Below are 12,119 nucleotides of genomic sequence, written 5' to 3' on the forward strand. Positions count from 1 at the left end.
TTTATTATATGGCGTGCTGCAGGGAGGAGCCTGTTCTAACATTTGAATCCGAGCTTTATTTCGAGCCCCTGATGGCTCTTTCTTGCTTCACATTCGTAAACCCTCGCAATACTCTTTCACATGATTCTTCATTAGGTGGTAGACGAGGTTTGTTGTGTCGGTGTCTGTGGTGGGGACCAGTTTGCACAGTACATTTTTCTGCTCTGTGTCAGACTTTTCATTAACTAATAAATTCCATGCTACAGAGGTAACCCCTACTTTAGAAATGAGCTCCTCGATTTGTTCTGGCTGGTCCTTCTGTATTGGTGTGATGACTATTGCAAAATGTCATCTAAAGCAATGAAAAAATATTGTAGTAAACAGTGTGTTTTGCGACAGCATGAAATAAATGATATAATATGAAACGACAGTTGTTTTAATATCTTTTTCCATTATATTTCGTCATATCACACATCCCTAATAGTGATCGATAGTGAAATGAAAAATCACATTGCTTTTTTTTTGTTGGTTTAATCTCAATTCAGTGACTAAATCATTCAATTGGTCCATCACTGACAAAGCTAATTAAAAGCAATGTGACTTATCCTTTTTTTCACCAGTGCGTCAGAAAAAAAGGACCCAGCAGTGCTTAGCTTTAATGGCTTTAGGCACCCTGTGAAATCACAACAGGCAAGAACCACAGTAGACATCACACTATCAACCAGGAAGTACCTGAGAGACGGAAATCATGTTCACCTTGTATTCACCTCTCACTGAGCTCATAATTGCTGGAGAAAGGTGCACTGAGGGTCTGGAGTCCATTACCATATACCCATGGACAATGATTAATGACCCAGTGGGAACTAACAGCAAGTGACTGCTCTCAAACAGCGTCCGTAAGCTCATATGCCACCAAACATCTGAGTATATACTTCAGATATTGTAAGACCTTGTTTTGCACTTCAAAGCATTGAGAAAAATGTGACTGTGACTAACACAGATGCATACAGCTGTTTCTAAATGTGTGTGGATAAGGGTGTACTGTTGTGGTTGTGTGGTCGCAGAAGCAGGGTTTTGAGTAATTGGCCTATGGATTCTTTCTAGTTTTGTATTTTGTATTTAAAGATCGTCTTTGGATACGAATTTAGCTTTCTATTCACACTGTTATTTATTTGTGTTTACATGTCTTCTTTGTATAAGTTCTTTCTGGATTTGTTATTCGTGCCTTTAGGTCTTAGTCTGAGTTCCTGATACACTTACGTTAATTTACTTACTTTGTGTTCCCATCCTTTTCCTTGTCTTTGTATTTGTCTTTTTATCTTTCTCATTTGCCTGTTTGTCATTTGTGTCAAGTTAATCTTGTCCCCCGTGTCTGTTGTTACTCTTATTTCTATTTTATTTTGGCTATTGTTGTTCTCTGGGTTTTGTGTGGAGTTTTTCTTCCTGTCTTATTAGGTTGTCTGTGTTCCCACCTGTTATAGCTCCCCTCGTTATCTTGTGTGTGTATATACTGTCTCCTCTTGTCCTTGTTGCTGTGTGTCACCTTGCCCTATGTTTCCTAAGATTTCTGGTGTCCGGGTTGCTGTTTCTGTTCATTAAATGCTTTCGGACTGTCTGTATTCCATTGAGCTTATGGGATTAAAGTGGAATTTTGAGTTTAATTCCTGTTCCTCAAGTCCTGCATTTGGGTCCACGATCCACAACCTTGACATTAATTATAATAATTATGTGCGAATGAAATAACCTCCATAACATGCAATTACATGAACCGTGTAAATTTGATCTACTCATTTTATTGTCTACATTGCACAACAAACATATTTATGATACTCAGTCACCGGTCAGTTTGCCTTCTGTGGATCTAGAAAGCATATGATAGGGTACCAGGAGAGGAATGGTGAAAGTGTATGAGGAAGTCAGGAGCGGCAAAGAAGTATATGAGGGTGGTAAAGGACGAGTGTGAGGACAGCGAGACAGCGTGGGGTTGGACTGACAGATGGGTTGAAGTTGGGGGTGGAATTACACCAGAGGCTAACTCCAAGCCCTGTCTTTGCAGTGGAGATGGACAGGCTGACAGATGACGTCTCCATGAACAATTATATTCAGAGACAACATTGTAAGCTTTATTTAGAGTAGTGAGAAGCTGAAAGAGAGTCTGGAGAGGTTGTGGTATGTACTGGAGAAAAGAGGAATGAAAGTCAGTAGATGCAAGAAGGAATACACGTGTATGAATGAGCGGGGGAGAGGTGGAAAGGTGAAGATGCAATGAGTAGAAGTGGTGAAAATGGATTTTAAATACCTAGGGTCAACCTTACCAAGAAATAGTTAGCGTACAAAAGATGTGAAGAAGAAAGTGCAGGAAAGGCGGAATTGGTGGAGACGAGTGTGATTTGTTACCGAAGGTCAGCAGCAAGAGTTTCACAAGACATTAGTGAGACCTGCTATGATGTATGGCTTGGAGATGTGGCACTAGCAAAAAGACAGGAGGCTGCAGGTGGCAGAGCTGAAGATTTTCAGTGGGAGTGACCAGGAGGGACAAGATTAGAAATGAGTACATCAGAAGAACGGCTCAGGTTGAGCAGTTTAGAGACAAAGTTAGAGAGGCAATGTTGAGATGATTTAAACAGAGGGAGAGATATAGAGTGGATATACTGGACAAAGGAAGTAAAAAAAATGAAGCTGCCAGGAGGAAGAAAAAATTGGAAGACCACAGAGGAGGTTTCTGAGAGAGGATCTGCAGAGTGCTTGTGTGACAGAAGAGGGTGCAAGGGACAGTATTACATGGAGGAAGATGATTCACGGTGGCGACCCCTAAATTGAGTAGCCAAAAGAAGCTGAAATGAAAGTAATAGCAGCACATATTTTAAATGACTGCAGGAAGATGCCTTCTAAACTCTGATATTATTATTTAGCAAATAACAGCAAATTTCAGTGGGACGCATATATAAATAGTACTGGTCTGTGCACTGAAAAACAAAAAAACATGCAACAGAGTTTCTGTTTGTCTATAATAAACAACAGGGATCTGTGTGCTGTAAAGGCAAGTCCCAATCGAGCTGGCAGCATGGTACATCTTCAGCAGCAACTCACCGATGGGGCTGGTTTCCCTCCCTTTGCAGTGCAGACAAGAGTCAGATTCTGGGCTTGGTATCGACTGAAAGGGGCTGGAGTGTTTTCTGCCACCACTGATATGTTGTTTGGGGGTGCTGTGAAAGACAAGGGAAAAGATGTGTGAAACAGCATCCTAACACACAACCTGAGAAATTCATAAACACTTACAAAACATCAGTTTTCACTTTCTCTGTGCATTGCAAGAGTTATTTCGTGATGAAATGTCATCTTAGGGTTATATAAGTAGGTGGAAACCCTACTGGCAAAACTGACAGCAAAGTAAGAGCAAGAAAGGGAAAGCGGATAAAGAGAATTGCAATTCTGTCCAGATATTTAAAACTGACTAAAACAAATGTAGAGACCTACTTTATCTATCTACTATATCTATTTTCAAAAGAAAGCAAAAACCTGCTGTGAGAATCTCAGCTTTAAATGGAAACTGAATGGCGGGGACAATATGTTCGAAACTCCCCAGGGCTCATGCGAGTCGGATAAGGCTGATAAGGTAGAAAATCTCATACATATCATATCACTAACCCTCTATCTGAATCTCTCTAGGGATTCCAGCAAGTATGTCATGGTAGTGTAAAGGGAAAACATGTGAGCAAGACTTCACAGCACTTTAGAGGAGCACAGGGAGGGGAAGGGGGTAATGAATGGAAATCTCACACGTTCCCCAGAAAATCAGCTGTTCAACATGCAGTGCTCTGGTCCTTTTTATGGCAGCTTAAATATGAACGTACATATGTTAGATTTGTATTGTTGATTGTCATTTATGCTTAGAAATATTTACTTATATATGCTTAGAGTTTTGTAATTAGTTGTAGATTGGTAGAGGTTTTGATCCTTGATAGTCTGCAAACTTTGTGTGTATTAGACAGCACTTTGGGAGCATGAGAGGTCATACCGTGTTTTATTATTTTATGGTAGGATTAACGTAGTTGCATTTGTTCTAGTTTAAGTGCTCTTTGTTTAGATGAACTGCAGGACTTCCTCACCGTGTTATCTAGGATGAACCATCTAGGGTGAGGGGGAGGCTACCCTCTTCCTGACCAAGGATGTTTGACCCTTTGATCAGCAGTCCGCACACACACACACACACACACACACACACACACACACACACACACACACACACACACACACACACACACACACAGACAGGCAAGGTACTCTTTGTTTGTATGTAGACGTCGTATGTTAATGAACCTATGCATATTCATGTAACCTCAATAAAAGGGCAGTGTTACAGGAGGACGGACGAGACCAACTGGAGTCAAGCGGTTGTCCGGTTCTCTCCCGTGCACGAGTAACATGAAGAAGTTTGCCTACTTGTGTCTTGCTTAGCAGTGTAATTATATTGTCTTAACGTTCCAGCGAATAGGTTCAAGCTACAAACCTAACATTAATTGGTCCTTCGAGAGCCGGAGCCCTGGAATCGCATTCACCGAGGGGAGGAGAGGCACGCTGAAAGCCTGACGTCAGCCAGGAAGTTCCTGTGGATTCGCGGTCTGTCTTTTCTCCTCGATGAATGACGGTCGGCGGGATTCGGGCTGATATTGCACGCTAAGCAACACCGAGTAAGTTTAGAGTCCAACTCTATAACTGTACGTCTTCGCCGCTCAGTGGGGCGTTGTCCGTGGCCGCTTAGTGGGGCTAAAATTACGTCTTCGCCGCTCAGTGGGGCGTTGTCCGTGGCCGCTCAGTGGGGCTAAAATTCGCCGTCTAAGTGGGGCGATGTACAAGGCCGCTCAGTGGGGTTTTTTGTACAGAAGCATTAAGTCGCAGAGTTGCGCAGTTCGAACTTTTTTTGGTTCGCCGTCTTAGTGGGGCGAAATACAGACCGCTGTGTGGGGTACTGTAGTGAGTTCTCCACCGCTCAGTGGGGTGTTGAGAAGTTCCGCGGGGTCCAGATTGTGCTGGACAGTAGGCCTATTTTGTGTTGTTGTCATTGTCGTCGTCGTTGTTGTTGTTGTTGTGTGTGCGGAGCAGAACATGTGGTCTGTGACACCGACTGTTGTTGTTATCACGGGTTTCTAAGCAACCAAGAGTGAGTCGGAGGGAGACAGACGTTTGTGCTGGACTTTGCTCCTGGCAGCACAAAGTATTTATGTAAAAAAAAAAGAGAGAGCGACGGCTCCACAGCTGCGCGGGTTCACGCGAGCGAGGTCACGCGGACCTGAGCCGTGCGGTTAATCGCAGGCTTATAAATGGAAGAGATTCAAATGTTAGAAGTTTTCAGAAAACACACCAGCCTTGGAGAGCTGTGGAGAAGGCCAGCCCACATCAGCAGCACTTAAGATATGCTCTGGTGAATGGCTTTCCCCCCACCCCCTTGCTGACACAATGTTTATTCTTTAGCTTGCCCTGATCGACAGCAGCCTGTGTGCCAGACCATAGATTTAATTGAGGTGGATAGTTGTTAAAAGTAATCTACATTAAGCTTGTGGTTGCTTAAATTCAGTACAATGACATGTGAGGTGAAGTGATATAGATAAATATTTAAACTAATGAAGTGCATAGAGGCACTTGACCTGTGTGGAAGACTGTCGTCTTATTATGAGCCATTGTTGAGATATAGAGCACATCTGTGAAAACAACTAATATGCTCAACCCTGTATGAAACATCTAAAAATACATGATGGAGAAGCTGTGTTGAATATGTAGGTGTAAGACTTTGCCACTGTGGGCAGAGCATGCAACTACTGTGTGATGTCGCGTTGCAGTTTTGTTTTTGTTTTTTGAGCTGATGAGCAGGCTACACATTATCAGATCAAGAGCTGTCTGAGAACTACTCAAAGAGAGGGAAACAGAGAGTGTGCAGCGTTTCCATGAGCAGTTTTTCTGCACCTTGACTCGTGTGTGTGTGTGTAGCATCAGCATCATGTTTTTGTTTATTTGTTTTGTTGGATTAAAAATAATTAAATAAACTGGTGATCATGCTTATGGATCACCATGGCGCATATCTCCAGCCATATGGTTTATTTATGCAGATGAAAAAGTGAGTGTGAATGTGTCTGACATCACAGTGTTTTTGTGCACTGTGCAAAAGTGATTGCCTCTGATTGTGAGTGAGAGCGGTGATTTTGCAGACCACCAGCTATTGTGAAGAGAAAAAAAAAAAGTGAAAAAGAGACAAATTACTACATTGTAGACGAAGAGAAATAATCATAGGAAAAAGGTTTTGTGTTGATCAGCCGAAAAACAACTACAATGTCATTTTCTGCTTTTAAGAAAGGATTGTTCACACAAACACAGACAGAGAGAGAGAGAGAGAGAGATGTGTGTTGATTAAGCAGTGATGATAATAATGAACATGTTTTAGTTTGTCACGTTCAGGTGAAAAGCAGACCTGTATCAATTTTCCACATGCAACAGTCGGAAGAAAGTTATAGTTTAACATCATTGGAAACATGCAGGCCAAGTTTCTGGCTGACTTATTTACAGTGCCATGTGTTTCTCAACCTCACAAGCGAGCTCACTCCTCCCTGAAGATAAGGAATGCAGCTCCAAAGCAATAACATGATAAAGAGACAGCAGCAAGTCCTGAGCACAAAAAGTCCCAGCAAAGCAGCAGCAATGTGGATAAACAGCAGCAGAAGAAGAAAGCAAACCCATCTTCCTGTCTGATTGGTTGAATTTCACGGAGGGGCGAGCAAGATGGCAGCGTGAAGAGGAGTTTTTGTTTGAGTTCTCAGCACGAGACACTTATTTGATGTCTTTCTGGCCTTCGGGACTTTTTTGGAGATCAGCGCGCTAAACTTGCTGGATCTGAGGCCAGGGTCTGCGGCGGCAGCATGTTGAAATGCTCAAAAAGGACTGAGTGACTCGGGCAAGCCACATGCGGCTAGCGACATGAAAGAAATGGACCCTTCATGATGCGTTCAACGTGCCAGCGCTGTGGTGGGAAAGGCTCCATCATAAACACGCCCTGCGCCGAGGTTCAGGCCAAGAAGAAGAAGACGATGACTTCCAATCCCAAGAAGGTCGGCCCCAGTGTGGGCGAGCTGATTGTGAAAGCCGTGGCCGCCCTCAAGAAGGCTCTGGCTGCCGGAGGCTACGATGTGGACAAGAACAAGGCCCGTGTCAAGACCGCCATCAAGAGCCTGGTGGCGAAGGGCACTCTGGTGCAGACCAAGGGCACCAGGACCTCCGGATCCTTCAAGATGAACAAGGCTACTGAGAGCAAAGCCAAGAAGCCCGCCGCGGCCAAAGCCAAGAAACCGGCAGCAGCTGCTAAGAAGTCGCCCAAGAAGGCAGCAGCAGCACTTCAGCTACTAGACAGGACAAAGCTGAAGGAGAACTGCCGGGACTGTTGAAGAGGGAGAGGACAAAAGAGTGAGAGGACAACAGAGTGAGAAGACTAGGTGAGAACACATAGGAATTATTTAATGTGGGAAATCAAAATTTGGGTTAGCAAACCTGGGGAAAAGAAAACTGACTGCTTAAGTTGGAAAATTGAGACGGAGTCTGAAACATTGCGAAAATAGAAACATATACAAAATCACACACACACAAGCAGAACATGCATTAACCCTACTAACAATTCCAAACACAAAATGACTCATGAAGACTCATAGCACATTAGTTAAGAAATGATTAAATAATAGCAGAGAAATGTGTAGGAAAGGCAGCTTTAAGAACATGCTCTGCTGGAGATGCAGCTCCACAGACATGCATTAGACCTGCCTAATAACACAAACACATGTAATGAAAATTAGCTTGTTATCTTTCATCAGTGTTACAATAGTGTCAATTTAGCAGACACTTGTTATCAAATGCTGAATTTATCCTAAAGAAAAAAAATTGACTCTACAAGTTGCAGGACAACAATTTAACTTTTGTGGAAAAAAAAAAAAATCCTGGTTTGATAAATCAGTGATCAGACAATAAATTTAGTGTTAAAATGGTAAATTGGGAGAAGCTTCCTGCTTGATTGAGGCAGCACATGTAATTTACTGTATGAGGGAAATTGTCTTTTGTGATACTATTTTGAACATGCTTTTCTGTCGTCCTGTCAACTTAGTGGGTTAATAGCTGATATGCAAATTAGTTGATCGGTTTTAGATTAATGAAAGGTGATTGAATTCTAGCACGAGTGAATGAGATGTGTTGGAGTTTGTTGTGTGTTGAGTAGAGACTCTAAAACACTGAGTTTCCTGCTTTGATGTGCGAGTGAATCCTGTATTTAGATACACAACTCTGAATACGTCAGAACAGACTGTTTTGTGAAGTGCATGACAGCATGTCACATGTTTTATGATGAAGGGAAAAAGGAAAAATTGAATAAAATAGATCTGTGGCTTAAATGAGTGAAGAGCACAGACCGGGTGATTAAACTCATAGCTAATATGACATTAGGGTTATGTTGTGTGTTGTGCAGCTGATGGTTGATTTGGAGTGAATCTAGCTGATGATTTTTCTTTTGTTGTGAAGTTGAGCCTGCCGATTAGTATGATGGTATGATAAACCATGCTAATGGTATGATTTACCCTCCTGAGATGAGGAGCTTGTGTCATGACTTAACAAGGCCTTTTTATTTTGATACTTTCACAGTGCACTGAAAGTTTTGTTTGATAATCTCTGTTCTTTAAGCAGATCTGCATGTCGGGAATTAAAAGCGCTACACGTCGTCGAGAAAATTGTGCCAAGTGAGTTCTCCACATTTAAATGGACTCTGGAGAAAGCCACTTATTTGGGACAATTATTAAATGACAGTCCCAGTCCAAAAGGTTTCAGCGATGTAATCCAAACTAAAGTTCTTCTTTTTCTTTTTGAAATGACGTCATTTTGCTGAGAGTGGAAACTAAATGCGACGATAGGTTCCACTATCAGCAAAGAAAGAAAGAATGAATGCATGAATGAGTGAGTGAAAGGAAAACAAACTGGCTGACTGGTAAAAGCTGACAAAAGCTGACAAGACTTTACTGATGTAACACGACTGTGTGAAGTTGACCCCCGCCTGGCAGGGGTGCAGATGAGTCTGTGTGTGCTTCCCTTTACAGGAGCAGAAAGATGACAGCAACATTCGGGGTTGCGTGATGATTTAACATTTTAAATGCCATTTTCTGTGTCTGTGAATTTACTATGTGTGCGTCATTCACTAGCTTGTGTGTTCACAGAGATATCTGTGACAAAGTATGCATACGCCTGCGCAAGCGCTAATATTTGCATTTTCTTTTCTTACAGCATGCCAGTTCTTCATGTGAATTGATGATGCGATTTATACCAGGACAACTGGTTGATGTTTTTTCCTACTACAGGATTTCTGGGTTTATGTGTGAGGAAAACTGTGTTTACAGGTTATGAGTGGTGATGCTGTTGCATTGTGTTGATGGGAAAATGTGAAGGTTACTTTGATAATGTGAATAACATGTGTGAAATTTCCTGTGTTGAGAACTGGTGTTACTTCTTTCCACAGCTAGGGTTGACTTTATGGTGTTTTTATGGCACCTCTGGAACCTGTTGACCTGTGTCTGACCTCTGTCTGACTACAGTCAATGTGCATTGCTAATGTTTGTTTCTTTGAGAATGCTGTGGTAGATTCAGCTGAAGCGGACAAGTGACATGGGTAAAACAAATAAGAGATTACGGTATTTATGGAATAGTTTATTATGGGCTCATTTGCTGGCCACTTTTGAACCCATAATAATAATATATGAGTGGAGTGACTTTGCTTAAGAGAAGTCAGAGTACATGGGATAATCCATGTCTGAGGTGAATTGGGGTAATAGTTGTAGTTACTGATTTGAGAAAACCTGCACATGACACTTGTCTTGCTGATGTTGAATGCTTATTACTCTTATGATACAATTGTTTACAGGTATGAAGTTTGATTTCACTTCCAGATTTTGCTTTCCAGGCCGTGATGGTGTGTATGCAGGCTCCTGGGAGAGCCAGGTGTTAAGCAAACTTAATATGCAACACACGCTAACATCTTTTATTGCAGGGTTACGGAGCTACTCCAGAGGAGATGCCCTGATGTTGCCTGGGACATGATCTAGCTAATCTTTTTCTTTAAGACAGGGATCCAGGTTTGGTGAGTTGACGCATGGGAATGTCCATGCGTCAAGAGGTGGAGTGCAAGGAGTAACATTAAACAATGTTTACTATTATTGTTGCAGTGATTTGTGTGATTAGCCGTTTTATTTACAAATATTAAACCTATGCAAGTGGTGCATCCATGTTCAGATGAGGCTTTGATGGCCTATAAGTGAAGTTCACTGAACTAAAGAATGTGGTTTGATGATTGTTGACATGCTCTCCAAATAGAAGTTTTTCTTCTTAGCAAGGAAATACAGGTGCAGCAGTAATCTCCTGAGAAATCTTCAGAGGCCCAGTGAGAAGCGTGAACCATTCCAGGCATAGCTGACAGCCAGGCAGTGGTTGAGGTCAAAGGTCAAGCTGGTTGGGGCCCATCATGAGATCAGACCTTGGAGCCACAGCAAGGACCATGAAACTGCCTGCAAAATAGAGGAGAGGATCGTCCACAAGATGGGAGCTGAGGCCAGGAGAGAGGCTTCAGGAGGATCAGAGATCATCTTCAGCACAGCAGACATCACACAGAGAGCTGTGCTACTGAGTTTCCAGGAGATTTTAAATAAAATGAAAGATTCAATATTGACGCTGAGGAAGACGACTAAGGTGTACGACGTGCTCTGCCTTAAACCTTCAGCAGCGTTGGAACATGAAAACTCGTGGGATGAGGGGAGCGTGCCAAGCTCCATCGACAGCGCAGAAGGAGTTCGAGGATGACATCATGATTCTATGAAAGCACAGGAACCAGAAGCTATGGTGGTGATGACAGCAGTTTCCTATGAACATCACCTAACGCTGTGCCACTGTACTGTGCATACGATGACACTCTGAAGGCTGCTGGGATCATAACAGCAGTAAGACAACTGAACCCTGCACCCTTTCCACAGAGGTGTTTCTCTGCAGAGTATGGACAATGAAGGACAATGAAGGAGTCATAAATATCCCCCTCACAGGACGAAGGCCTGAAGTGAGGTAATGGGAGGCCATAAAACTAGAGTGCTGAGAGGTCTGCAGCTTTGGAAATAGCTGAGAACCATGTTGACAAACAACAAAACCAACTGGTATGTTTGAATGTCTATTCTACATACATTTGGACTCTGGTCCTATGGACAGTGATGGAAACAACTGGAAGAGACATTCATGACGCCCTGCAGAGCTTAAACCACTCTGCAGAGAGACATGTGATGTGCACACCCGGAGGAAGCACCACCAAGCTGAGATGTTTTTGAAAATGTTACTTTTTTAGTTTCACTATTAAATTAACAATTTCTTTGGTTGCTCGTAAGATGTAGTTTGCCATGAGATGAGCTCAATGAATGGGGTAACTGCTAATACATTTATTAAACTGTGTACCTTTTCAGTAATTTAGGGTGATTTGACATATGCTGAGTATAAAAAGGTTTGCATTGAAACTGTCAGACATGAGGTATTCATACCTGGGAACTTTTCAGGCATAAAGGTCAAAAAGGGGGGAAATGTTAGATTTGTATTGTTGATTGTCATTTATGCTTAGAAATATTTACTTATATATGCTTAGAGTTTTGTAATTAGTTGTAGATTGGTAGAGGTTTTGATCCTTGATAGTCTGCAAACTTTGTGTGTATTAGACAGCACTTTGGGAGCATGAGAGGTCATACCGTGTTTTATTATTTTATGGTAGGATTAACGTAGTTGCATTTGTTCTAGTTTAAGTGCTCTTTGTTTAGATGAACTGCAGGACTTCCTCACCGTGTTATCTAGGATGAACCATCTAGGGTGAGGGGGAGGCTACCCTCTTCCTGACCAAGGATGTTTGACCCTTTGATCAGCAGTCCGCACACACACACACACACACACACACACACACACACACACACACACACACACACACACACACACACACACACACACAGACAGGCAAGGTACTCTTTGTTTGTATGTAGACGTCGTATGTTAATGAACCTATGCATATTCATGTAACCTCAATAAAAGGGCAGTGTTACAGGAGGACG

General features: G+C 42.3%; 1 protein-coding gene across 3 annotated transcripts in view; it reads right to left on the bottom strand.

Moving 5' to 3' along the window:
- Positions 1 to 12,119, bottom strand: part of igsf21a (immunoglobin superfamily, member 21a) — a 192,030-nt gene that overhangs the window by 26,649 nt on the left and 153,262 nt on the right. For all 3 annotated transcript variants that reach the window (XM_026167142.1, XM_026167143.1, XM_026167144.1), the window contains one exon: positions 3,070 to 3,185. In XM_026167142.1, coding sequence (XP_026022927.1) covers positions 3,070 to 3,185 — 116 coding nt within the window. The remainder of the gene's footprint in view (positions 1 to 3,069; positions 3,186 to 12,119) is intronic.

This window comes from Astatotilapia calliptera, chromosome 5 (genome assembly GCF_900246225.1).
Source record: "Astatotilapia calliptera chromosome 5, fAstCal1.2, whole genome shotgun sequence".
NCBI classification, from domain to species: Eukaryota; Metazoa; Chordata; class Actinopteri; order Cichliformes; family Cichlidae; genus Astatotilapia; species Astatotilapia calliptera.